At 61.8% G+C, this 25,203-nt stretch overlaps 11 protein-coding genes across 11 annotated transcripts; 5 read left to right on the plus strand and 6 right to left on the minus strand.

Moving 5' to 3' along the window:
• Positions 1 to 102: 102 nt before the first annotated feature.
• On the minus strand, positions 103 to 2,873 carry RHTO_01756 (protein of cyclin PHO80-like protein family; the record flags this gene model as incomplete). The annotated part of the gene is made up of 2 exons (XM_016415435.1): positions 103 to 789; positions 846 to 2,873. 2 exons carry the CDS (start codon positions 2,871 to 2,873, stop codon positions 103 to 105), a joined length of 2,715 nt encoding a protein of 904 aa, XP_016272409.1.
• Positions 2,874 to 3,901: 1,028 nt separating this feature from the next.
• Positions 3,902 to 5,904, minus strand: RHTO_01757 (uncharacterized protein; the record flags this gene model as incomplete). The annotated part of the gene is made up of 12 exons (XM_016415436.1): positions 3,902 to 4,443; positions 4,505 to 4,528; positions 4,590 to 4,656; positions 4,720 to 4,792; positions 4,850 to 4,918; positions 4,987 to 5,040; positions 5,097 to 5,163; positions 5,224 to 5,342; positions 5,413 to 5,479; positions 5,540 to 5,662; positions 5,727 to 5,778; positions 5,854 to 5,904. The coding sequence occupies 12 exons, from the start codon at positions 5,902 to 5,904 to the stop codon at positions 3,902 to 3,904; spliced, it is 1,308 nt and encodes a 435-aa protein (XP_016272410.1).
• Positions 5,905 to 6,660: 756 nt separating this feature from the next.
• On the plus strand, positions 6,661 to 8,597 carry RHTO_01758 (protein of unknown function DUF974; the record flags this gene model as incomplete). Its single annotated transcript, XM_016415437.1, has 2 exons — positions 6,661 to 7,185; positions 7,248 to 8,597. The coding sequence occupies 2 exons, from the start codon at positions 6,661 to 6,663 to the stop codon at positions 8,595 to 8,597; spliced, it is 1,875 nt and encodes a 624-aa protein (XP_016272411.1).
• Positions 8,598 to 8,812: 215 nt separating this feature from the next.
• RHTO_01759 (50S ribosomal subunit l30) lies at positions 8,813 to 9,893 on the plus strand (the record flags this gene model as incomplete). The annotated part of the gene is made up of 4 exons (XM_016415438.1): positions 8,813 to 8,897; positions 8,975 to 9,442; positions 9,500 to 9,675; positions 9,738 to 9,893. 4 exons carry the CDS (start codon positions 8,813 to 8,815, stop codon positions 9,891 to 9,893), a joined length of 885 nt encoding a protein of 294 aa, XP_016272412.1.
• A 152-nt stretch (positions 9,894 to 10,045) lies between these two features.
• On the minus strand, positions 10,046 to 11,767 carry RHTO_01760 (uncharacterized protein; the record flags this gene model as incomplete). The annotated part of the gene is made up of 10 exons (XM_016415439.1): positions 10,046 to 10,419; positions 10,508 to 10,519; positions 10,584 to 10,768; positions 10,822 to 10,834; positions 10,891 to 10,930; positions 10,997 to 11,064; positions 11,126 to 11,205; positions 11,263 to 11,298; positions 11,354 to 11,601; positions 11,669 to 11,767. 10 exons carry the CDS (start codon positions 11,765 to 11,767, stop codon positions 10,046 to 10,048), a joined length of 1,155 nt encoding a protein of 384 aa, XP_016272413.1.
• A 1,110-nt stretch (positions 11,768 to 12,877) lies between these two features.
• On the minus strand, positions 12,878 to 14,423 carry RHTO_01761 (uncharacterized protein; the record flags this gene model as incomplete). The annotated part of the gene is made up of 8 exons (XM_016415440.1): positions 12,878 to 13,242; positions 13,301 to 13,485; positions 13,541 to 13,553; positions 13,612 to 13,651; positions 13,713 to 13,780; positions 13,834 to 13,913; positions 13,972 to 14,007; positions 14,065 to 14,423. The coding sequence occupies 8 exons, from the start codon at positions 14,421 to 14,423 to the stop codon at positions 12,878 to 12,880; spliced, it is 1,146 nt and encodes a 381-aa protein (XP_016272414.1).
• Positions 14,424 to 15,327: 904 nt separating this feature from the next.
• Positions 15,328 to 18,683, plus strand: RHTO_01762 (Hamartin family protein; the record flags this gene model as incomplete). Its single annotated transcript, XM_016415441.1, has 8 exons — positions 15,328 to 16,113; positions 16,177 to 16,516; positions 16,571 to 16,773; positions 16,830 to 17,720; positions 17,776 to 18,026; positions 18,081 to 18,185; positions 18,241 to 18,369; positions 18,425 to 18,683. The coding sequence occupies 8 exons, from the start codon at positions 15,328 to 15,330 to the stop codon at positions 18,681 to 18,683; spliced, it is 2,964 nt and encodes a 987-aa protein (XP_016272415.1).
• A 262-nt stretch (positions 18,684 to 18,945) lies between these two features.
• On the plus strand, positions 18,946 to 19,452 carry RHTO_01763 (uncharacterized protein; the record flags this gene model as incomplete). The annotated part of the gene is made up of 2 exons (XM_016415442.1): positions 18,946 to 19,169; positions 19,257 to 19,452. 2 exons carry the CDS (start codon positions 18,946 to 18,948, stop codon positions 19,450 to 19,452), a joined length of 420 nt encoding a protein of 139 aa, XP_016272416.1.
• A 276-nt stretch (positions 19,453 to 19,728) lies between these two features.
• RHTO_01764 (uncharacterized protein) lies at positions 19,729 to 20,804 on the minus strand (the record flags this gene model as incomplete). The annotated part of the gene is made up of 3 exons (XM_016415443.1): positions 19,729 to 20,447; positions 20,504 to 20,686; positions 20,750 to 20,804. 3 exons carry the CDS (start codon positions 20,802 to 20,804, stop codon positions 19,729 to 19,731), a joined length of 957 nt encoding a protein of 318 aa, XP_016272417.1.
• Positions 20,805 to 21,143: 339 nt separating this feature from the next.
• RHTO_01765 (oxoglutarate/iron-dependent oxygenase) lies at positions 21,144 to 22,212 on the plus strand (the record flags this gene model as incomplete). Its single annotated transcript, XM_016415444.1, has 5 exons — positions 21,144 to 21,170; positions 21,233 to 21,572; positions 21,631 to 21,949; positions 22,014 to 22,113; positions 22,174 to 22,212. The coding sequence occupies 5 exons, from the start codon at positions 21,144 to 21,146 to the stop codon at positions 22,210 to 22,212; spliced, it is 825 nt and encodes a 274-aa protein (XP_016272418.1).
• A 38-nt stretch (positions 22,213 to 22,250) lies between these two features.
• Positions 22,251 to 24,668, minus strand: RHTO_01766 (phosphoglucomutase; the record flags this gene model as incomplete). Its single annotated transcript, XM_016415445.1, has 11 exons — positions 22,251 to 22,379; positions 22,435 to 22,771; positions 22,832 to 23,035; positions 23,106 to 23,205; positions 23,263 to 23,382; positions 23,442 to 23,698; positions 23,754 to 23,972; positions 24,032 to 24,351; positions 24,408 to 24,482; positions 24,541 to 24,544; positions 24,619 to 24,668. The coding sequence occupies 11 exons, from the start codon at positions 24,666 to 24,668 to the stop codon at positions 22,251 to 22,253; spliced, it is 1,815 nt and encodes a 604-aa protein (XP_016272419.1).
• Between the last annotated feature and the right edge of the window lie 535 nt (positions 24,669 to 25,203).

Here is a 25,203-nt window from a genome sequence, read left to right on the forward strand (position 1 = left end):
GGCGCGACGACAAGAGGGCTATGCTGTACGACAAGGGGCAAGCTACGAGGGAACAGATGCTAGCGTCGATAGAAAAGAAAGGAAGGGGTGGAGCGCGTCGCTCTAATCCTCATCCATCGCGCTCGTACTGCCGCTCTGCCGTCGCGAACGGAACCCTGCACTGACCGGCCCGTCGTCCTCGTCGTCGCTGCTGTCCCCGCTGCTCCCGAGCGTCCGCGTCGTGCTTGGCGTGCCGGGCGTGACTGTGCTGGAGGAGAAGCTGCTGCTAGTGCTCGGATGGCTACGAATGCTGCGGGGACGATGCGGCGAGGGTCGGAAAGCGGCGGAGGAGGACGTTGTCGCGGAGGTCGTGCCCGAGCCTGAACCCGTCGCGAAGGGCTTGCTCGTCGGCGTACTCTGCGCGTCGCTTCCGACAGAGGCGGTCGAGGAGTGCGCGAGGTGGGCAGGGTACGGCGACGAGGTAGAGCTCTGCGGCGTCGAGGTCGACGAAGCTGCCTGCGCCTGCGCTGCAGCTGCCGCGACTGCCGACCTCGTGAGTGGGGGCGTCTCGATGGCGGTACTGGGTGTACCTGGCGGCGGGCCGGGATGTGCGCGAGGCTGAGACGAGGCGAAGGACGCTGCTGATGCCGCCGCAGTCGGGTTCGAGTCGCCGTTTCGTCCGACCCAGTACAGGATCAACTGGTCGGCGTATCGCTGTAGCTCGTCAACCGAAATCTTGAGCCGGAAGTCGTTGAGAAGGAGGAACTGCAGCTCCAGCTGGTTCAACTCGTGCAGCGGCAGACCACCGACCTGGAGAAGCGGAAGTCAGCTCGACGAGTCATGCGACGCAGTCGAGGGAGGCGCACCTTGGCATATCGCGAGTTGGTGTAGAAGACGTCGCTGAAGAATTTGCTCGCGACTGTTACCCCCGCAATGACCAGACGGTGGACGTTGTAGCTGTCGATAGCGAACAGCTTGCTCGGGTTCGGCACGTCCGCCGACGCATCCGCACTGCCCTGCTGGTCCTTCGGCAAGCCCAGCCTTTGCGCCTCAAGTCCAATGCGCGCCATTCGGTCGAAGTAGACGAGCAAAGCGAGGAAGACCTCGTTCGTCGTCGGGCAGTACTTGAGGATACGTTGGAGGTACGCCTCGATCGAGATGGCTGGGACGTTGCGTGCGTGAAAGCAGAGAGTCGCGTTTGGCGAGGAGAGGGCGACGGCGGAGGCGGTGAGGAGGGAAGACAAGGGTTGCTCGTTCGAGGTTGGCCCGGTCGAAGGCTGAGGTGAGGCGCCAGTCGGCGCAGGAGGCGGTCGCGAGGCTGCTGTAGTGGCCGCTTGCGAGGCTGGCGATGGGGCAGAGGAAGCGGACGAGGTATGCGCTGCGCTCGATCGTCGACTGAACGAAGGGGTGGAGCCGTCCTCATTCCGCTTGTTGCGGATGAAGCTGCTTCCTCGCCGCCGTGACAAAGGCTGCGGCGCATGCGTCCCACCAAGGCTCGGCATGAAACCTTGAACGCCTCCGCCTGGACCAGTCTCACGCAGCAAGTCGACGCCCGGCGTGAGCGGCATCTCGTCCTCCCTCTCCGCCAGCTCGTCCTCGTCCAGCTCGCCATCGAGCGCATTGTCAAGAATCCCCGGTCCACCGTCGCCTCCAAGTCGTCGCTTGTACCGCGGCGTAACAGGCGTGTTGAGCGGCGCAGCATCGAACCGGCCCTTGCTCCAGTCTGCCTCGCTATCGCCGCCGTCGGACCGCGCCGACGACATCGGCTGGACATGAGACTGGCTAGTGAGCGAGCTTCGGCGGGACGAAGGCCGGGCGGAAGGAGCCGGAGTCGCCGACGTCTCGCCTGCGACTTTGGGGGGAGTGGCGGATGCCGATGCTGCTGCACGAGCGTTGCGAGCGTCGTTCGCTTGCGCAATTTGCTCGAGGAGGGAGGCGAGGAGGCGGAGGAGTTCGGGTGAGGGGTAGGAGACGATGTCGACGTGGTGGGCGGATGGAGCGGTATTGGGCTGGACGGCTGACTGCTCAGGCGACTGGTCCGGCGAAGAGCGCTGGGAAGTCGCCTCTGGCGCTGCAGGAGTCGAGCTCGACGACGTGGAAGCAGGCGTCTGACCGCCATCGCCGCCATGAAAGCTGCCCATCCTCGGCGCCTTCCGTCGCCCATTCCGCCCCGACTCCTGTCCCTCGCTCACCTCCGTCGTCCGCACAATCGAGCTGCTCGACGACAACACTGACGCTCGTCGCGTCTTCGAGGCGTTCGTCTCCTCGACACCGAGATGCTCGCTGCTCCCGCTCAATTCCCCGCCTGCACCCGGCGGTCGCTCTTCGTCGCCCCCGCTGGAGCCCTGATCTTGCGGCTCGGTTCCCTCATCCTCCTCCTCGCGCACCGACAAAGTCGAGATGTCCATCGCGCCGCTCCCGCTCCGTCGTCGTCGCGCTTCCTTCATCCGAAGCGGCGCTTCCTCATCCTTCATCTCCTCGTCCGCGTGCTCCGCCTTTCCATCACCCACACCAAGTTCCTTCGCCTCCATAGCCGGACTCCCCGTGCTGATGGTCGTCGCAAGACTGCCGACACTCCCATCCGCGCTGCGAGGTCCGCCTCCTCGGCTACTGTTCGTCAACCGCCGCGACCTCCCACGACTGGACCCATCCTCGAAGAGGGAGCTATTGCTGTTCATCGACGGCGAGCTCGAATCCGTGCGAGACGAGACGGACGAAGAAGACGAGTGTGGGGATCGGGTGGCTGAGTGGTGAGTGTAGGCGGACTGTGAGGTGCTCGTCGAGGGTTGTGAGGCGTCAGAGAAGGAAGAGTACGAGACGCGGTGATGGGAGAAGTCGGCGGGGCTGGACGCGAACGAGCTTGTTGCGTTTGGGAGGAATGCCGAAGTCGACATGCTCGATCAGGCGTGAGAGGATGGCGATGTGCCGTGAAGGGGTCGTGGACTCGTGCGAGAGTGGGATAGAATCTGTGGATTGCAGCCTGCGCGGAGAAAGCGAGATGTCAGCCCATCGGGTCTCGGAAGACAAGGGGTGGCTGAGGAGGACAAGGCGGGAGCGTCGTGACAGGAGTCTTGCGGGGCCGCCGACTGTTGTTTCGCCCGTCCTGCACACTTGCCTCTGAATCCCAGCAAGCCGCGAAACCGCCTCAACGGATCGCCATTCCCCCGTTCACACCGCAATGCGAGTGATCCGAGAGGCCGACGTAAGGTGGGTCGAGCGACGTCGGCAGTGGGCGCTTCTGCCCCGTCGCTCCAGTCCAAGACCCATCAGGGAGCAGCTCTGCCACCCTGACTGCCCGCACCAGCCCGCCGTCACAGGGACGGGGACGATGTATGCCCCTCATCTCTCATCGCCTAGATGAGGTCTGTGGCGCCCGTCCCGCCTCGAGATCGGATCTTCCGCGCAGCCCACACATTCCACAGTCTGTCGGAAGCCACCCAGAGCCAACTCACCTCGTCGTTGGTCGTGAGGAGCCGTGGCGCGAGAGAGCCGGTCGGTTCGGAAGGTCGCTGGGCGTTGTGGCTGGCGGCGGCTCGGGGAGGGGTGCGCTCTGCGTGGCTGCGCCCGGATGGAGTATGCGAAGGTGTCTGAGCTGGTCTAGCTGCGCCCTGTCGAGGGCGGATGGTGGAGAAGGCAGAACGTGCGGGCGAGGAGAGGGGGGAAGGTGGTCGCTCTCGCCAACTCGCTCGTACGCAAGTTCAGATGTTTCTACAAACCTTTCAAGTCGTCAGAAGTCGCGCAGTACACTCGGCCCAGCAAACGAAGCGAGTTGGCGCGAGTCGTCCTCGAACCAATCGCACCCGTCACTTTCTTTCGACAGCAAACCACGCGAGAACGCCTTCTTTTGTCCCGTTAGAAGCACAGACGACGAGAAACTAGTACAACAACATCATAGACAGCGAGCGCACAGTGCAGTACAAAGTCACACTCCTCCTCGACCTTCCTCAGACCCACCGCTCCAGCTTCCTCGCTCCGCACGCCCCTCCTCCGCCTGCACAGCACTCCGCACCTCGTCCTCCGTCGCAAAAGGCGCGATGGCACATCGGTCAGCCACGCTCGACCCGGCGCTCATCGTCGAAAACATGGTCGAGGTCGGTCCGCGCGAGTAACTCGGCCTGTTCGTGTACCGTCTCGCGGGAGGAGGCGTCGAGGGCGCGCCAGCCTCAAGGTCAACGTCACCTAGCGACGGGAGGGACTTGAGCTCATGTTCCTCCTCTCGTTGCTCAACCGCAACCTCCTGCTCGACCGTGACATGTACGCTGCGAGACCGCTGGTTCCGCGCGTAGGATGAGCGACCGAGTCCGATGAGCGATGCGAGTTTGGCGAGTTTCTCGCTCCCGCTGCGACGGTGAGAGCGCTTTGTGCTCGAGGCGCTGGAGGAGAAGTGGATCGAGAAGGCGAGTGGAAGGGCGTCGACGGGGGTAGCGAACGCTTCGGGGCTTGACGACGGCGTCCGGGCGTTCACTGCATTGCGAGTGTGGTCAGCTGTGAGATATGGGGGACAATGCGGCGGGGCTGCACGCACGAGTCGCGATGAGCGAACCGATGTCTGCGCGCGACACAAGGGCGTGAGCAGTGTCCTCAGCCTTGATGCAGGAAGCTCGACGTACATATCTTTGCCTCCAACAAGCCGAGGTAGCAATAGTCCATCGAGTTACTCCGACCAAGTAACAAAGCCTGCCAATCGCACTCCTGTCAGTTCTCTCACCTTGACCTTCCATGCGCCGCTGAAAGACGCACCAGTACGCAGATCTGCAGAATAGCCGAAATCAAGTTGGTCTTGACCGAGTAGATGGCCATCTCCGTCAAGCGCCTGTCACGACCCCTCGTTAGGACGGGTCGCTGGAGAAAGGGGCGGGGAGAGACGCACGAGTTGCTTTTGAAGTTTCCTGCGGCTGCGCGGCGAGGTTGGACGAGGAGGTAGTAGACCATGCCGCCCCTGCGAGGGAAGCGAAGTTGTCAGTCGGATTCAAAGCTGGGGAAGGGGAAAGGGAAGGCGAGACGGACGTAATGAGCGCGTCGATGCCCGCGGTCGCTCCTGCCCATGCGCAGACCAAGCCACTGTAGCGATGACATGGTCAGTCGGTCGCGAGCCGGACTCGAAGCCAGGGACGCACCGAACGACGATGAACGACTCGAGCTTCTCGCTGATCGCCAAGAACCACGTCAAGTAGATCCCAATGCCTACGCAAGCTCGTCAGTGTCACCGAAACGCAAGGACAACTGCAGAAAGAGGAGACGCACCCCACATGGCCAGCGTGCAAGCGAGGATGAAGCCCGGGAAGACAAAGTTCTTCCGCTGACTGGCGACCCAGACGCGCCAGCAGAAGAAGCATTGGACGATTGCGACGGCTGAGGTCATCCTGCAGTGCGTGAGAGGCTCGATCAGCTCTTCTGCTCAGTGAGTATGGAAGAGAGAGGAGCGCTACGCACATCCCACAGTACGCGGAGAGATGCCAGACCATCCGCGTCAAGATGAAGATATTTCCGTAGTTGGTCACTGCGCGAAGGAAGGAGTGTCAGCCGTGTGCGTGCAGGCGAGTGGAAGAAGGATCCAGACCTGTCCAGATGTACGACCAGTCTGCGTTGCACGCTGCATCCGCCACCGCGAGCATCGTGCACAGCGCAACGAGGAGCTTGAAGATGAGCCGGTCATTCTTGAAAGTCGTGAAGTAGTGGTGGGCTGCGAGAGAGGTGAGGGTCAGGACACTCTTGATCGTCTCCTCCACCGGCGTCCTGCGACGCACCCAAGCAGATCACGACGCCACACGCTGCACAGCTCAAGAACGCGCCGACCAGCTGCAGGCGATGCGCAAGGTCAGCCTCGACTGCGCAACACCGAACGGAAGAGCAGGAGGAGGAGCGGGAACGCACCAGCGGCTTGATGGTGGCCTGCACCGCCTGCTCAACGATATTCCCGCTCATGGCACCTCAACAAATGACCGTGTCGACTCCTGGATGTGTGCTGCTCGACGCCAGCGCGAGCTCCGAGATGATGAGCGGTAGCGGGGAAGGCAGCGAGCGCCTGGCTGAGGGCGACGGGACGAGCAGACGATGCGCGGGCCAGCCCAGACCGGTTGTATGATGCACAGGGCAGCGACGAAGAGCAAGCCAGGCCAGAGTCTGCAGCAGTGGAGGCTCAATCAAAGCCTGCGGAAGCTTGTCCAGATCCGGCGAGATACCGACGATCCACCGCTGACGGAGTTCCCTGCGGTCCCGTCCGACTCGAGAACGTATCGTGAGAGCCACGCGTTCGGTAGCTCGCACGCCTCGCTCGATCGCAGGCGAGCGATTGACTCCAATCTGGTCGGAGGAAGCGGATTGATAACGCCCGAGACCGCTGCATTCGCTGGTAATCAGAACCGCTCATCTGCCCCGTGTACGTCCAGCCGGAGACCCGCACAAACACTCTGGCCTCATTGGAGCGCGGTGGAGTCGAGGACACGGGCTGGGTCGTCGAGGAGGAGGAGGAAGGCGAGGAGACCTTGTTGCGGGGCGACAACGGGCTGTACAGATGGCCAAGGTAGTTCTGTAGCTCTACAAGCGTACCAGGCGCCTTCAGAGCGAGAATGGCGCGCAAGGGAGAGGTTCGAGGAGGCGAACGAGCGAACTGACCTTTCCACCACCGCTCACTCTCGCTTGAGGCTCGCTGGACTGGCTAGACTGGCTCCTTAGACAGGAATGAGCGCGCCACACGAGCAGACGCCGCACCTCGTCAACCTCAAGGTCCTGCGCGCCTCCCGCCCCACCCTCGCTCCTCATCCGCCTCTTCACGGTCTCGACACGGCAGGACCGGGTGGAGATGCGTTGCGACAGCTGGGAGAGACGGAGAAGGGCGGGATGCTGGCGCTACCGAGCAACTTCGGCGTGATCTACCTCGGAGAGACCTTCTCTGCCGTCCTCTCGCTCTCAAACGACCTGCCGCCCTCCCCCTCCTCGCCAGACAGCGTCGCCCACTCTGTCAGCCTCGCCGTCGAGATACACACCGGACTGACGCCGCAAGGACCGACGGCGAAGCACTTCTTGGCGCGTGTCGAGGCGAGGACGGAGGATGGGTCGCTCGCGCCTGGACAGTCGCTCGATACCATGGCTGTCCACGAGCTGAAGGAGCTCGGAGCGCATGCGCTCGTGTGCACGGCGACGTACGGTGCGCATGTTCTAGGCGAGGATGGCGTCGCTCGAATGGTCAACCGGACGTTGCGAAAGGTGCGCAGCCGTCCCTGTGCTTTCATTCGTGTTAGCAAGCTTGCTGATACGAATGCATGCAGGTCTACAAGTTTCAAGTGACAAACCCGATCTCACTCCGCACGAAAGCCCTCGCCCCGACTCCCGCCTCTCCCACCTCCTTCCTCTCTCCAACCGAACGCGCCAAGATCTTCCTCGAAGTCCAGATCCAGAATCACTGCGATTCGAGCATGTGGTTCGAGCGAATGCGGTTCGAGACGCTTCCCGGCTTTACGCTGGCGGATCAGAACGACGGGTTGTACGAAGGTGCGGAGGCGCTTCTCCCGCCTGGCGGGTTGCGGCAGTTCTTGTACATCCTGCAGGCGGGACCTGAGGTGCCGATTGTTGCGCCGGGAGCGTCTCAGGGACTCGGACGGATAGATATCGGGTGGCGGACGAGGAACGGCGAACTCGGCAGGTTGTTGAGCTCGACGCTGGGCAGGCGCGTCCCGCAGATGCCGAATCCTGCGGCACCAGTAGCAGCGACTGATGCGGCAACAGTGCGTTCGGGACGGACACTGCCAGTCGGCATGTCACCTGCTCTGCCGCCCATCCCGATGCAGGACGGCTCGACGGCTGCTCCCATCCCGCCTTCCCTACCCTCAGCCGATGGCCTCGCCTTCGACCTTACCCTCTCGTCGATCCAGTCGACCGAATCCGACTCGTCTTTCTGGCGAGACGAACCCTTCTCCGTCAACCTCCGCCTGACCGTCTCCTCCGTGCCTTCTCCCAACCCTCGACCACGTCGCCGGCTCCGACTAGCGGCGCAGCACGTCCAGTGGCACCCCTCTCCCCTCTCTTTACATTCTCAAGCGCCAACGACTGTTCTGCAACCCCGCCTCGCCTCACAGCCTACCGCGACTCTCAGCCTTCCTGGCTCACTGCCCGTCTCTCAGCCCCTTAGCGCCCCACCATCCGTCACCTCCCTACAGCAACAACAGCACCTCCGACCCTCCACAGACTCGCTCTCCCGTACCTCGCTCGACTCCATCCGCTCTAGCGCTTCACCAGCTCCACCCCTTGCCACTTCACCCTTCGACCCTCTCCCAGTCCTGCACGGCATCCAACTCCCCCGCTCGGTTCCGATCCGAGCAGGTCCGCCTATCGGTCCTCTCCCCTCTCCAGGCGTGATGCGACTAGGCAGCGAAGTAGTCGATTCAGGCGAGGTGGTTCTGGGAGACGAGGAGGATGCAGAAGCGGTGAAGGAGTTCAGGGTGCGGTATGTGCCGCTCGAGACGGGCCTGATTAGGGTTGGAGGATTGCGGGTGTTGTTGCTCGAGAATGAGGAGGATAAGGAGGGAGGGTTGGAGGTGGAAGCGGCGGGAGAGCGAGGGGAGCGGATGGCGAGCGTCGTGTGGGAGACGGAGACGATTGCGGAGGTGTGGGTGGAGTAGACGGCCCAGCTAGGGTACACGACCCGAGTAAACGACTTTCGAGACTGCCTGAGGAGGAGAAGGTGGTCTTCTCGCCTACCTTTCGTTGCGCCGCTCCTAGCTACTCAATGAGAGCTGTAAAATACAGCAAGCAAGTCAGCGCAAAGCCTTAGCGATGTCGAGGTTGACCCTCTCTCGCCGGCGCTCACCGCTTGCCTCAGGCAGCTCGCGCGACAATGGCTTCACGGACATCGACGGCGCTCGGGAGGACACTGCTGTCTGGATCTTGCTCGTGCAGAGCGCCTGCACGCGTCCACCTCGGTGCGCTCGCTTTCCCTGTGCCGCTCTCCCACCTTTTTTGCCCGTCGACTGATGGAGCTCTCCCCGCTCGTACACAGCTCGCCTGCAGTCTAGCGCGGCAGCAGCAGACGCACAATCAGCAGCATCGACTTCCCCAGCCCCCTCTCACCGCGTCGTCGCCTCCGCCCTCCTCTCTCGACCCCCTCTCATCCTCCCCCCGCTCTCGCCTCTCGAACGCTCTTACTACGCCTACCAGCGCCGCATTCACCGCGCACTCGCAAAGCCAGCGAGTGTCTCACAGTCATGGTTCTTCAAGAAGGGCACGCAGGCGGAGAAGTCGTTTGTCGAGTTTGAGAAGCGGGTCGCGAAGGAGGAGGAGCAGGGTGACCTTGAGCAGATGAAGGCGTTCGAGATGGCTGCTGAGGAGGTCGAGGGTGCGCCTGACTACGTGCCGCGCGAGACGGAGGCGGACAAGAAGGGCGATGTTACGAGTCTCGAGCGGAAGGCGGACAGGACGCTGTACCTCCTCCTCAAGAAGAACCGGAAGGAGCACGCATGGCAGTTCCGTGCGTCCCGTCTTCTCTCTTCAGCCTTCGCTAAGCTGATCGGCTATGTGCGCGCAGCCCAAGGAGGTGTTGAGGGCGAGGAATCGTTGCTCGAGGCGGCGAAGCGGGAATTGCACGAGGAGACGGGCGTCAACGTTGATGTCTGGCCGTCGGGACGAGTGCCTGCCGGTGCCTACACCTACCCTTTCCCGGCCGAACACAAGAAGAAGCACCCCGAGCACGAGGGCGCGAAGGTGCGCCGCTTGATCTCCCTCGTACCTGCCTGGCCGTCTCACTAAGCCTCATGCACCCGCAGGTTTTCTTCATGCCCATGCGCATCATCCGCGGCCAAGTTGAGCCTAACAAGCAGGAGGGCATCGTCGACTTTGCGTGGCTGACGAAGGAGGAGGTCAAGGAGAAGGTCTCGCCGGAGTATTGGGAGGCGGTGGAGCCCATGTTGTCCGACTACTAGAGCATATCGACGGGGACGGTTCGGCGAAGGCGCGCAATGCACATTCTTCAGCACTCAAGACGATGGGCACTTCCTGGCATGTCCTGCTCGTCCTGCTCGGGGGCCACAATCTAGGTTGCGTGCGAGTGTCTAGCGCCATTCATCCCGTGCGTCTACAGCTTCCCGTCAAGGTGCACATCCTCCAGCCTGCCCAGCTCGAGATCTCCCTTCTCCCCTCCAGTCCAGTCGCTCTCCACCCGCTCAAACTTGACCGTATACGGCCTCGGGCTCGCCACACTCGGCTCAATCTCATCCACCCTGCGCTCCTGCTCCACCGCGACATGCACGGACTGTTGCTGTCCCTGCGAGACGAGACCTGCGCCGGTTGTCGAGCGGCCAAAACGAGAGGAGGAGCCGCCAAGGGCTTTCGAGCGACCGGTTGCGCCGGGGTTGGATTCGCTGAAGTGCGCAGAGTTCTCGCCTGTTGTGTGGCGGGCGTTGAGCGAGATGACGACGGACGCGATGTAGATCTTCGCTTCCTGGAAGCCTGCGAAAGCAGTTGCGTCAGACGATACCGTGCGACGAGAACCTTTCGTAGAAGAGGGAGTGAGAGCCAGGGCGAGAGAACCACTTGCCGATGATGGCGTCTACGAACGAGTGAGAGTAAGTAAGCGCGAAGTTGGAGGAAAGGACAAATGCGACGGCACTCACAGTTCATGTCCTTAATAGTGTGAACCATCATTGCGAGCGTGACAGTCTGGAGGCAAAGCGAGACGGCGTTCGTCTGGAACGTCTGGATGGCGAGACGTCGAAGTGGCGACTCGACAACTTGGGTCTTCCTTACGTTGACGCCGTTCAGGCGAGGAGCGATGATGAGGTAGTAGGTCATGCCGGCGCTGAGAATGAGAGGTCAGCTGCTGGGGAAAGGGCGTGACACTGTCGGACCTACGTGATAAGAACGTCTGCGGGAGGAAGGTCGTGAGCACCGACCTGTCACGGAGTTGCCGAGCGAGCCTACCTGTACCGAGACCTGCGCCGAGCCAAGCAAACGGAGCTTGCTGTGAAGAGAAGTGCAAAGTCAGGCGAGCCAGCGAGAGAGCGAAAGGACGAAGTCGAAGACTCACTCGCACGTTGCCGAACTCAGGGAACCATACTTCTTCCGCCATTGCCGCAAACATGTACATCCCGCAGCCTATGCAGCCAAAGTCAGCGACAGACGGAGAGGGAGAGTCGGACGGAAGACAGTTGCTCACCCATTGCGCCGAGTTGGAGCATGCAGACTGCGCCGCACAGCAGCCAATTCTTGCGGCCGCTGATGATCCAGATACGCCAGCTGGATGAAGAGGTCGGTGAGCAAGGTCCTACACCGGGAAGGAGCAGGAACACGCACTTGAAAAAGATCTGAGCGGTGAAGACGGTGCACGCGCTGCTCGTGGAGGGTCAGCATACGCTCACTGCATGTGATAAAGAACGAGACAGACGTGATGGCGGTGAAAGCCATGAACTCGCGAGGCAGCCGGTAGGCGTTGACTGGGTCAAGCTGGCCATTGATCGCGTACGAGTAGGTCCAGGCGATCTGGGTGGCCGTGTCGGCGAGGAGCGCAACGAGGTAGAAGCCGACCAGGATGCGGAACGCCCAACGGTCGCTCTTGCCGTATCTTGCGAAGTACCGGCAGATCAGCGAGGTGACCAAGCCGGCGAAGAGGCAGGAGATGCATGTGCCAACGAGCTGGGAGAAAGTAAGCAGTGTCAGCTCCGGTTGTAGAGGGCGAAAATGCACACGGAAGCACACGCACGACGGGCATCGTAAAGGCCTTGACGAAGTAGTGGATCTGCGCGATCATTTCGGCTGCCGCATCGGCGCTGCGGGTGGCAGCTGTACTGGCATCCGACATCTTGACAGTCGGCAAGCGAAGAGGACGGGTGAGGATGAGAAGAGAGGAAGACCCAGGAGAAGGGTGAGAAGGCTGGAAGCGTGGCGAGAACGCCGCAAGGCGCCGTCGATCTTCGCTGCCAGCTCGCGTCGGTCAGCATGTGGCTGCATTGATGAGCGGCGCGAGCGAGAGGAGCGGTCGAAGCTTCGAACAATGTAGCGGCACAGACCGCTGGTCTCGCGTCGGTTTCGCCTCACTCCCGGCGGGGTAGCATGCGGTGGGAGAGCAATGAGATTGCTGGGCGAGCAGGAGTGCCTGTAACGCTCGTCCAGTCCAGCCAGCGAACCGCGTTTCCCCTCCTCCGACCGATCCGCATTCGCCGTCCTCGCTGCGGCCGCGCCAGCGCACCTGCCAGTCATCCCATCTTATCTCTCCATCGCTGAATAGAGTCGCTAAGGCCCGGCGTCGGTTGACGGCCGTCGAAGCCGGGTCGCGAAGGGGTTCGAGGAGGAGGAGGGTGCGGCGAGTCGCTCGAGCGAGACGCGGTGCGGGCGCGGCAGCACGTTCCGAGACGTTGTGGAGTAGTCTGAGCTGGATATCGGCCCGCATAGCCAGGTTGCGGTCGGCAGCGAGTGTCTGGAGGAGGCGAAGAGGGGAGATCCACTTTCTCGCCGACGCCAACGCTCAAGTACACCTGCGCTGGGCTTGCGAGTCTCGCGAACGGCCTCTCAGCACATCAAGGACGAGCTCCACCGGCCTACTGGCTCCCGCATCGTCCTCACCCCGCTCAACGTCCTCCTCGATTCGCTGCAGCTGATGAGGGCAGGCAAGGCCAAGTAGCTGTGCTGGGGCTTTGTGACTGCTTCAGACATGCTCAGACGATGCTCAGAAACCGATTTGCTTCGGGACAGAGCCCTGCCTGACTTCCGTCCGCCTCAATCGCCTCTCCCGCCAGACGACAGCCGCTCTCTCGCTCTCTCGTGAACAGCAGAAGGCTCGAGTATGAAAACGGTCTCAAAGAATACTTGCGAACGATGGTACAATGATGGACCAAACGAGTGACGAGGGTGAGATGTAGAGCAACAGGAGGGGGACAGAAGAAAGACAGCTAGGGAACCGCCGCACAACGCCTCAGATCTTCTCGTTGATGCTGACGTCCTCCAACCGACCAAGCTCGACGTCGCCCTTCTCCGCCGAGCTCCAATCGCTGTCGGCGCGGTCGAACTTGACCGTATAGGGCCTCTCCGTCTCGCCAACCTCGACCTGCTGTTCCCGCTCGACATGCACGTGCACCGACTGCTGCTGCGGCTGTGAGGCGATACCGGTGCCGATCGATGAGCGGTTGAAACGCGAGCCGAAGCCTTTCGAGCGGCCTGATGCGGTCGGGTTGGATTCGGAGAAGTGCGCCGAGCGGTCGCTTGTCGAGTGGCGTGCGTTGAGGGAGATGACGACCGATGCGATGTAGATCTTGGCCTCCTGGAAGCCGGAGATGGAGTCTGCGCGACGAGGGCGGGTCAGCGAATCAAGACGCAGCGAGGGACACGGAAAGCGAACAGTGGAAAGTGGTGATCTTCATAATTATGAGGACGAGCGAGGTTGTCTGGATGCATAGCGAGAGGAAGTTGGTCTGGAAGGACTGGATGGCGAGGCGGCGGAGCGGAGACTCGACGACTTGGTGCTGGCGAGCGTTGGTGCCATTGAGGCGGGGCGCGATGAGCAGGTAGTAGGTCATGCCGGCGCTGAAGGCGATGCATGTCAGAGAGCGGTCTTGGGGAGAGGAAGACGCAAGCTCACGTGATGAGTACGTCTGCGAGAAGAGGAAGGTCAGCGGGTGCAGAGACGATTGAGAAGCAGCGACGACGCACCTGTGAAGAGTCCTGCTCCGAGCCATGCCCACGGCGCTTGCTGTGAGAGCGTACGCAACGTATGAGCCGCGCTTCGAGCAGCGGTAGGAGACTGGACGTACTCGGACCTGGCCAAACTCAGAAAACTGCTTCTTCACCGACATCTCGTAAAGCATGTAGCAACCGCACGCTGTAGACCGACGTTAGCGTGCAGTCGGCTCGAGGGGCGGAGGAGAAACGTACCGAGGGAACCAACTTGGATGAAGCAAATTGAGCCGCACAGCGGCCACTGCGTGCGACCCGAGATGACCCAGATGCGCCAGCTGCAAGTCGGGTGGGTCAGGACGCGTCGCTGTCAGAACGCGAGAAGAGAAGACACACTTGAAGAAGATTTGCGCTGAAAAGACGGTGATGGCGCTTTCCAGGTACGGGTCAGCGAGCCAGCACGAGTAGAGAGAACGAATGGCAACGCACGTCAGGACGGTGTACGCGGCGAAGCATTTCGGCATCAATAGAACGCTGGCGGGATCGAGCTGGCTCGTGATGGTGTAGCCGTAGCACCAGGCGATCTGCGTCCCTGTGTCGCCTAGCAGCGCGAGGAGGAAGTAGCCGACGAGTATGCGGAACGCCCAGCGATCGCTCTTGCCGTACCGTGAGAAGTAGGTGAAGATGGTCGAGAGGACGAGGCCGGCGAAGAAGCAGGAGAGAGTCGTCGCGATGAGGATTGGGACGCCGAATTGGACGACGAAGAACTTCTGCTGGGCTGCTGCTGCCGCTGCGATTTGTGCTGGGTCGGTCAGGCCTTTGCCTGCATCCATGGGTACGACGGACATGTCGCGAGGCGGTGCGTGGGGGGTTTTTTCGAGGCGGGGAGGAGAAGGTGGAAGGGAGAGGAGGATCGTCGGACGAGGCGGCGAGAAGGGAAGAAGGGACGAGCGGGCCGGTGCTGCAGTGAGAACAGCGCCAAGCTCATTAGCGGGAGGCGCCGCTCACACAACCTTGCGGACGCTCCCCCTCGATGGCCAGGGCAGGGAGGCGCGAGCGAGGATGAGGAGGCTGAAGCTGAGCAATTCCGGCCAATTCCGGCTGAGACAGCACAGTACCGCGTGCTCAGGGAAGCTTCTGCAATCTGCCGTTATTCAACCCGCGTTATCCGCCAACCGCGCAGGCGAACAAGGCATCGAGGCGAGGTGCGTTCGTCTCCCATTGTGCGCCTTGACCGTCCTCTCGCGCCGTCTCCCGGTGGGTGCGCGAGTCCATCCCGTACGTTGCAGGATGAAGCAGACCGAGCGGAATGTCCGCTTGAACGAGTCGGGCCGGGGAGTACAATGAGGCGAGAACGAGCGAAGCAGGCTGATTGGCGCGAAGAAGCGGTGTGCGCGGTACCAGACAGGCTCAGCGGTGCGAATGAGCGTCCACAAAGACAGCGAGCACTAGCATGCGTTCAGAGACGCGACGTCAGCGAGGTGGTCGAGGACAAGGGAGGCGAGGACAGGACTTGGTCTTTGTCACTGCTCATCCCCGCTACAAACGCTTTCCGGTTGCTTGTGACGATCGTCACTTGCTTTTGAGCGTCTCTGGCTGCCTCTTCCCTGGTCCAAACGCCGCCCAAGGCCGCCGTCGTCTCCTGAAGTGGGGACGACCGCTTGCAACTGATTAGGAGAATACAGGTGCGCACGCGCTCGAGGGATGCTCTGCGAACGCTGCTGATGTTCAGAAGACCCATAGCACCCCGCCATGTCGACCAAAGACACGCTGCGCCAGCTCACCCGCCTCTTCTCGACCTCTCCCTCGTCGGCGACCCCCGTCCAGCAGTCGTTCCCCGGCTACGCCCTCCCGCCCGAGGTCGACGAGCTCCTCAACGAGCACCTGCGCGCGTTCGCATCCGCTTTCCCGCTCACGAACGCCGGCGGAAGCGGATCAGGCCAGTCGGAGGGCGAGCGCGAACGGATCCGTTGGCGGGAAGGGCTGCTCGAGATCTGGGCGACGGCAGAGCCTCTTCCCGGCGCAGAACGAGAACTTCACAACATTGGCCGCGTCTCGGCGTTCCTTCTCCTCCTGCACAAGCTCAGCGCGGATGTGGGGAACGACGACGACTCGGCCTTGATCAGTCGGAAGGACATCGGGTCGGTCTGGTGGAACGCTATCTTGAGGAGGACGATGTTAGGGACGCCGAAGGAGGCGGACGCCCCTGCGCTTGGGGCGAAGCCGTCCCAGACGCGAGGTCGTAAGACGGAGCGCGACCGCAAGGGCAAGGAGCCAGCACCTCCATCGTCTGCAGACGCACTGCCACTGTACGTGTCGCGACAAGCGCTCGCAGCGGCGACACGAATGATTGTCTGGGGCATGGAGCCGAGTCGGGAGCAGGCGGATAAGGAGGAAGATTGGGTCTCGCCTTTCGGGCTTGCGATACTGAACGAGTACGAGGACCGGTCACTTGCGAAGCTGAAGGGACTCGACGAAGGTTACGGGATTCGGAACTTGGAGGAATGCCTGATCGAGTGGGCGGAGCGCGCGCCGAAGGTATGCCTGCGCATTTCGCTTGCTGACTCGTTGCGTTAGCCCAACTAACCCTTGTCCTTGCAGGCCTTCTTCACCCGCATCTCACCCTACCTGGAACCGAACGGGCCGGCCGTCCTCCCCTCCGTCTCCCTCATCCTCTCGTACCTGACCCGCAACTCGACAAAAGCCTACCACGCGCTCTCCACTCCTCTCATCGCGAATCTCATCATCGTCGCACTGACAACTACATGCTCCGCGATTGTCAACCTCGCTTCGAAGTGCCTCGCCATTTGCGTCGTGACGCTGCCGGTCATCATTGGCGAGCACCTGTTCGGCATCATGGCGGTGTATGGACGGCTCGTGTCGTGGGAGATGGCGCCGGACGTCGGTGACGAAGGAGAGAAGCTGCCGACCGCATCGGAAGGTGCGGAACGGAACCGCCTCTTCCCGTTCTCCGAGCTGATATGTTCCTCAACAGACGCTCAGAACTTCCTCGACGACTACGAAGAAGCACCGCCCGACCCCGTCACCCTCTTTACCGTCCTCTACGGCATCTACCCGCGCAATTTCGCCGCCTTTATTCGCGATGCGCCTGGTTACTTGCGCGAGAAAGGCTGGAAGGGCGCGACGGGCGACGGAATGATTGATCTCGTCTCGGGTATTGTCAGGGAGAAGAGCGGGGTGCGTTGAGCCGTCGTGGAAATCGCAGCGCAAGAAGCTGACCATGCCCTTCGCAGCCGATCCTGCGCATGCACACGCTCAACCCCGCCCTCTTTCAAGGCGAAGCGGCGCTCGAGCTGACCGACACGGAGCGCTGGTCTCGACTCGAAGCGGCCGACGTGATGGCTGCATGCGATCGCAACGTCGTCCTTCTCACGCCCGGCATGGCGCAAGACTGGCGAGGCGTGCCGATACATGCAGACCAAGCCGTCTACGAGGCCGAGGTCACTTCTTTGAAGCGAGCGCCTGCTTTTCAGACGCTTGTCGAGGGCACGCCGCTCGAATCGACCGCGCCGACGCCGAAGCCTGCCTCGCCCGGTCCTTCGGCGCCTGTCTCGCGGGCGGCTTCGAGGGTCCGCTCGCCGACGCCGACATCGCAAGGCAGCACACCGACCTCGACTCGCGTCTCGACTCCGCACATGCCGGCGACAACCCACTTTGCCAACTTCCAGGCGCTTCAGTCTGCCGGCGCTCTCGCATCTCCCGCTTCGATGTCGCCTGCTCGACGCTCGGGCTCTCGGCTGCGCGACCCATCGCACGGCGACCCGCACCCTTGGCCGCCCGTCTTCGACCCAACAGTGTCGAGTGTCGGACCTAGCTCGATGTCGCGGCGCTCATCAGGCGTCGGCTCAGCAGGGACCGGCATCGGCTTGCTCTCGCCCGAGCTCATCCCGTTCGGCAGTACGACAGCCGGCACATCGATCGGTCGAAGCGCATCGCCTCTCCCACCAACGCTCACCACGGCGCAGCTTAGCGCACACCTCTTGCGGCTCGAGACGGAGCTTGTCTTGCTCCACGGCGAGGTCAACTTCCAGAGTTACCTCAAGCAGCTGCATTTGCAGCATATGGGAACGCTGCATCGCGAGAAGGTGCTCGAGTCGGGTGCCGAGGCGGAGAGGCAGGGCTTGGTGCGTTCGCTTCCTTTCGTCCTGCCGAAACTCTCGCTGACCTGGCCCCGCGCAGTTCCGCACAGTCCGCACTCTCCGCGCGCAGCTTCGAGCAACGCAGAACGCGCTCGACCAGCTTCGCTCCGAACAGTCGGCAACCAAGGCCAACTGGACCGCGCACATCAACGACCTGCGCGACAAGCTCGCCGGCCTGAGGGAGGCCAAGATGAAGTGGGAACATGACGAGAAGGTCTTGCGCGCTGAAGTTGAGGACTGGAAGGACCGGTGCGAGAAGAAGAGCCGCGAACTCGAGACGGAGGGTGCTGCGTGGGTCGCTCTACTTTGCCTTCGTCTCGGGCGCTTCTGACGTTCGTTTCGCAGCTTCCTTGACCTCAAGAACCAGAACTCGCTCGACGCCGGCAAGCTCGCCAGGATCACCGAGTACGAGCACCGCATCCAGGCGTTGACCAAGACCCTTGCGATCTGGTGAGCCCTTTTCTTCGCTCTGTCGCAGAACTCTCTGCTCATGTTTCTTTTGCAGCGACGCCGACCTCGTCAAGTTCGTTGACCAGCGCAAGGAGATGAACCTGCTCGTCGGCGAGTACAAGAAGAGCGAGTACCTGCGGGAGGCGGTCGAGGCGGAGTGCAGGACGCTTAAAGAGTCTCTCCGGTGCGTACCACCCGCTGGTTGCGCCGTACGTTCGCCGTCTGACCCCGTGTACCAGGTCGATGGAGAACGAGCTCGCCGACGTGCGACGCCGCGTCTCTTCACCCCCTCTCCCCGACTCGACTCTCGTTGCCGCGCCTGTCGCCTCCAAGGACGAGCTTGCGCTGATGCGGCGCGAGATGGAGCGACTCCGCGCACGGAACGCAGAGCTCGAGGAGCGCCTCGCGGACGTGCTCGACGAGGAGGATGAAGGTGCGGGGCCTGGGCGGCTTCCGAGGGAGCTCATCTCGGGCGCGGACAGCGTAGCGACTGCTTGAGCGCACTGCTATGCAGGCTTCCAGTCGACGTCCAGCGCTTCCTGATTGGCCAGCGGGAGGGTCAGCTGATCCATCCGCCGTTGACCTCGCACCAAACTGCAGATCATGCTGGGGGCACTGGGGGCAATGGGCGCGTGCAGACCCTGGGGAGAAGTGGGGCAACCAAGATAAATGGTTGGCCGCTCACTCTCCTCCTCCTCCTTCGAAGCTGGCATTATCTCTTCAGCTTTCCTCGCTTCGGTTACTACCTCGTCAGTCAAAGATGGCGCTCGTCGACGCTACTAAAGATCTCAAGGCGAAGATTGCGACTGTCAAGAGCATCAAGCCTGTCGCCAAAGACCTCGCCATCGTTGATCCTCTCCCGACCGACGAAGAGTGGCTCGCGATGAGTCCCGAGCAGCAGGCGGCATACAAGCAACGCTATGGCATTGAGGACAACAGCGACGACGACGAATCGGAGGTGGAGTGGGCGGACCACGCTCCGCAGTGGTTTCGCGACGATTACGCTCGTTGTCGACGTCGATACAAGGCGGCCCGCGATCTTCTAGCGCTGACCGCTGCGCACCAAGCAAGAACTATGCGGGAATACCAGGAGCTTGTGAAGGAATGCGAACTCCGCTCCGCCGCTCTCCGTGACCTTCGTCGCGCTGGACACCGTGTCGGACGACTCCTGGGAATCGAAGACGACGACGACCTGCTCCAATACGACGAGGACCAAGACGAGGAAGACGAGGACTACGACGAGGACAGCTTCGAGGGAAACTCGTAGGACTTCCTCCACGGGATCTTGGCGGCGCGAAGGGAATTCACAGATTCTCGGGGGTGCCCCGGTTCAAAGCGTGGATAAGCGGGATGCAGGCAGTACACAATCTCTTTTCCGTCGTTCTGTAGCCCCTTCATAGCTCAGCAAGCAACGCTGCCTCAGTTCCGCTCGCCTTTCCCTTCTTCCAGACCCGCTCGTGGAAATGGACATCTTAAGAAGCTGCGTTGCGAGCGCGAACAAGTACAACAACACTCCGTTTAACCGTCTATCCCGCCGCCTGCTCTATTCTGCCGCCCAGCCCTCGCCCGTCCACAGCCTCATCCGCATCAGCGCAACAACGAGGGGCACAACCGCCTCTGCCTTGGCCTGCTCCGCCTCGTCGTACCGCGACGGATCAAGGTCGATCAACGGCGCGAAGAGGACGTAGAGGTCGCCCTCTCCGCGCGGTTCTGCAAGCGTCGCAACTGTGCTTCCTGGACCTACTCGTCGTCGAGCGAGACGCCGCTGGAGGAGGGAGACGACACCGTCGAGGTTTGCGCGTACGTTGGCGAGGAAGCGGTCGGCTGCGGGAGTCGGGTCGTCGTCGGCGTATCTGGGCCATATTGGGAGTGAGTTGGGGTGGACGACGACCGAGTCGAAGAAGGGCGCGAGGCGGAAGTAGGGTATGCGCCGATCTGTCAGGGTGGGGAGGAAGGCGGCGACTTTCGTAGAGGGGGCTGAAGCGTTGCTTGGGGATGGAAGAGGCGAGAGGTCGAGGATGGCGGCTATTCTTCGAGTCGTTCCGGCGAGATGTGCTTGCCACAGCTCCTCCAGTCCTTCTCGCGTCGTTCTCCGGACAGGAATGTCGTCCTCGTTCTCGATCCACGCGCCCTGCCACCCCTTCATCCGTCCCGCCATCAGCTCCGCCTCCTGCACCACTCGTCGAACGAGGTGCGAGTGCGTCTTGATCCCGATCGTCTTTGGGTCCATCGCAGCCGACGCGTGTAGTCGTTTGTAGGCGCCTACGAGATGGAAGTGAGCGCTTCTTCACCAGCCTTCACTCATCTCGCGAACGCACCCTTGTTAGCCAACCGTTCGACCGCGCTTCTCCAGCAAGCAACCCACATCCCCTTGCCCGTAGTTCCCTGTGAGCGGTCCTCGAACCGGCTGTGCATCATTTTGGCTGGCTGGCAGACGAGTCGAGGAGCGGGACCTGAGGCGGTCGCAGGTGACCGGGTCAGTTCGAAGCGGACCATCATGTCTGTCGGCGGGCGCAACATCAGCAACTTTTGCGTCGTCCTGAACGAGCTCGACAGCTGCGCACCGCTCGGAAGGACCTTCTGCGTCAGGATGCACCGCCGCAGAGGGGAAGAGAGCATCTTCACTGCGTCGATGACCACGAGACGGGTCAGCGCGCTCGTAGAAAGTCTTTACAGAGCTCAAAACGCACACTGAGGGTTATATAGCTCCGCCCCAAGCGGTGCGGGCTCGTCCGTCCACTCTCGCCGTCTCCAGGTTGATGAAGAGCTGCCGTCGCCGTCAAAGATCGAGGAGCGGGTTCGCGGGTGTCTAGCAGCATTCAGACATGCTTCAGACAGCCTCATGAGGCAGCACCAGCCGAAGGAGCGAGAGACGGCGCGACAGTCGGGACAACCTCAGGCTGCCCTCCCCGCCGAGGGTTTGCCTCCGCTACTTCACCTCTTCCAGCTGCTAGAGCGATGCAGACCGCTAGAAATGCTCCAAAGGTGCGTCTCGACTGTCTCCAGCCGAATCGCCCCCGCCCACTCATCCCGCAACTCTCCCACAGCTGCGGCTCCTCACACGATCCTGTCACCGCTGCTCATCGACGCTGCGAACCGCTCAGACGCCCCACCCTGCTCTCACAGTCTACTCAAACTACCTCTCGGCCGCCGAACAATCACTGCTGCTCAAAAGCTCGCTCCGCCTGCTCGACTCGCCTTCTCGCACGACTTCGGCGGGGAGGAAACGGCGGCGGGAATGGGTCAAGGCGAACCCTGAATGGGATGGGCGAGGGTTCATGGCGGACGAGGCGTATGCGTGGGAGGAGGGACACTTTGACGGCGTCATCAAGCAGTATCGCGAGATGCTTGTCAGGGACGGAATGTGGGAAAAGGTGGCTGCCGGAGGTGCGTCGCGCGCGTGCGATACCTTTCTCCGCTCGTTGACGAGATCTTTGATTCGCAGACGAGAAAGCAGGCCTCGCCGAAGCGCTCGAAAAGGTCTACTCCCTCCTTCCGCCGTCCGAACCGCCTTCTCAGCCATCGTCTTCTTCCTCCCCACCGCCACACCTAATCATGCACCTCCTCCACCTCTCCTCCCGCGGCGCCATCTACCCGCACGTCGACAACCTCGAAGCGTTCGGACGAACTATCGTCGGGATCAGTCTCGGCGGTGAGCGGATCATGCGCTTCAAGCAGGTCAGTGAGCCGCGCGAAGGGACGGCCAAGGACGGACCGAGCGAGTTCGAGGTCTTGCTCGAGGCGGGGAGCGCGTATGTACAAGCGTGAGTCTGCTCCTTTCGCTGCTGCGCGCACTAGCAGCTTGATACTGACGTGTGTGCGTTGCAGCGAGCCGCTTCGTACTCATTATACGCATGAAGTGCTGGAGAAAGGCGAGTGGGAGGGCAGGACAGTCGGCGGAACGCAAAGATTGAGCATCATGTTGAGGGTAAGTTGTCCTCACTTCCTCTCGCTCTGCGAAGTTTTCACCGACGTCTCCGCTTTGCAGGACCGCCTGCCGACCAAGCCCGGCCACATGCAAGTCTAGATGGCACGTCTGATCTGCAATCTACTGCTCCTCTCGTTCTACTCCGGCTTCTCGAGGCCGTTCTCCTCCGCTCTTAGCCATTCCGAACCGAGCGCCATCCGCACGTGCTCAAGCTTGGCGCGTACAGCTTGCCTGTTCCCGCCTCGCGCCTCGAGGTAGTACTTGATCTGCGTGAAAAGCGGGTGAGCATTGGTGAGGCAGAGAAAGCGGGAGATAATGCACCTTCGGCTCCGTCCCGCTCGTCCGTACAGTCCCAACAACCTCAACGCCATCGCCCGACTCAGTCTCGCCTAGCGAGAACGAGATCATGTGCGCCGAGCGGTCCACAGGCAGTTTCGGTTCATAAGTCGGCGGGTTGGTCGAGTCGTAGCCGACGGTCAAGTCGCGGAGGGAAGTGAGGCGGAAACCGCCGAGGTGTGTTGGGAGGGAGAGCGAGGCGGGAGAGGCGGTGGATGAGTCGATAGAGGGGTTGCCGAAGCGGAGGGTGGAGAAGATGCGGTTCGTTTTGGCAGAGTCGCGGCAGATGAAGTAGCTGTTCAACGTCGCGTGGAAGCCGTATCTTCTCGAAAGATTGCGTCAGCTCCAGGTTTGTCCGCCAGGAGAGGATACAAAGACCGACTCGTAGTAAAGCGAATCGAGGTGAACCGTCAAAGGCTTGCCGAACCTAGCCAGCGTCGCAGCCATCTCTGCAAAGAGCGCGAGAGCGGTCACGCCGTCCTTGTCCTTGATGGACGTGCCGTTTGCGAAGCCAATCGCCTCCTCGTAGGCGAACCAAGGTGCGAAGCCTTGGTCTTCGAGCGCTTGCAGCTCGTTGCCAATCCACCTGGGATGAGCGAGCGAGCGAGCGTCAATACGGTGATGACAGCAGAGTCGGCAAGCGAGGAGAGACGCACTTGAAGCCCGTCAGCGTCTCTTCGAACCGGAATCCCTCCTTCCGCGCCATCGACCGCAGCATCTTCGACGAGACCGTCGACGCGCACATAGCAAGTTTCTCTGTTCGCACAAGCGGTGTCAGTGGACCCTTCCGCGACTAGGAGACGCGAGACGCACCGATCGGAGCGCCAGTCTGTCGGTAACGCTCAAGCGCGTACGAGCCGAGCAAAGCGCCGATTTGGTCGCCCGTAAAGATGGTCCACTTCCCTTGCACCTTCTCCGCCGCGCAAAACCGGTCTGCGCACAGGAAGTGAGTCAGGGTCTGCGTACCTGCCGAAGGAAACGGTCGAGCGCACCTGCGTCCGGGTCGTTCGCCAGTACCAACGTCGAGCCAACGTTGTCCGCATGCGCGATCGCAAGATCGAGGGCGCCCTTCTCTTCCGGGTTTGGGAACTTGACGGTAGGGAAGTCGGGATCTGGTTGCGCTTGTTCTTTGACGATGCTGACGCGGTCGCGAGAGAAACCGAAGGCGGACAGCGCATCAAGGGCGAAGGGGAGGCCGACGCCATGCATTGCGGTGTAGGTGAAGAGAAGGGAGGATGAAGCATTCGTGCTGGAGGTGGAAGGCGTCAGTTCGGCCGGCGGAGGGCTGAGGGGGCGGAAGGCACCTGGCATTCGTCGAGAGTTGCTTGACCATGTCCATATACTGCTTCACGAGCTCGTGAGTCCCGTCCCAGCCAGTCGCGTCCTTCGGAGGATCCCATGCACCCTCGTCGACATCGAGAGATTCGAGGATCGCCGCTGCGATGCCAGAGTCGTGCGGCGGAATGATCTGAATGGCGTTTGACCAGTAGACTTTGTAGCCGTTGTCGCGCGCTGGGTTGTGGCTGTGACGCGGACCGGAAGTCAGTCTCGAAAGTTACGTAGGGAGCACTGGTGAGCGCACCTCGCGGTGATCATGACTCCGACTGCTGCACCGAGTTGCTTGACAGAGAAGGGCACCATCGGCGTATGCACGAGGCCGTCCAGCTCATACACCCTCCACCCTCGCCGGCGGAAGACACCCGCCGTCAACCGAGCGAACTGCACGCTGTTGTGGCGGTGGTCGTGTCCGACGACGATGCCCTTCTCTTTCGCGCCCTCGATTGACTGCTCGGCATACTTTGCCAGTCCTTGCGAGGCTTGGAGGATGACGAGATCGTTGATGGCGGATGGACCGGTCTGCATGGGACCTCGCAATCCCGCCGTGCCGAAAGCGATGCGGCGCTGGATAAAACCGCGTGTCAAGGAGTGTTCCTGCGGGTTAGGGAACCTGAACGAACCGCAAAACGCTTCTCCAACTCGGCAAAGTCGCCTGCATTGACCAGGTTCTCCACCTCAGCTCGCGTTTCGGGGTTCTGGGTAGTGACAAGGTCAATATACGCTGAGATACGGTCTGAGAGCGGTCAGACGTACTCGGCTGCGCAGCGGAACAAGCAAGAGGTCCCCCGAGGTCAGCAAGTGGGGGAGGTGCGAGGGAAGAAAGGGACGCACTCGAGCCTGAGCCAGTCTGTGACAGCTTCGTTCAGCTTCGTTCGGTCCATAGCAGCCAGTCAGAGCGGGTCAAGCAGTGTGAGCAGGTTGTGGTCGAGGGCGAAGGAGCGGCTTGAACTTCGACGGTTCACCTCGCCGGCGGATCTCGCTTGCTGAGCTTGTCCAGCTTGTCACAGGCTCATTGGGAGCTCGCTTACTGATGCGGCTTGTCGGAACCGCCTCAGCAAGCTTGTTCGCCGCCCCTCATCCTCATCACTTGAAGCACTTCGAGTGGGTCGACAGAGGGCAGCACAATACAAACGGGCTGAGCGGCACGTATGCAGGACGCTAGAGCTGATCTGCGAATGCTGGCGCAGTTGTGGAGCCGAATGAGCTGGAGCGGACGAGATACGCCTTCCCTCTTCCTCTAACGCTCGACACGGGTCCTCCTGCGCGGTGCCGGCTGCTAGGCTTGAGCAAGTGCTGCCCCCGACGTCCTTGACGCGCTGAGCTTCCGCTGACCCACACACTCGCCGTTGGCTGCCTCTCCGCACGCCAGCCAAGTTAGACGTGCTCCGCTGCCAGTCTCTGTAGTCTCGTTCATAC

This window comes from Rhodotorula toruloides (assembly GCF_000320785.1).
Source record: "Rhodotorula toruloides NP11 unplaced genomic scaffold Scaffold15, whole genome shotgun sequence".
In the NCBI taxonomy this organism is placed as follows: domain Eukaryota; kingdom Fungi; phylum Basidiomycota; class Microbotryomycetes; order Sporidiobolales; family Sporidiobolaceae; genus Rhodotorula; species Rhodotorula toruloides.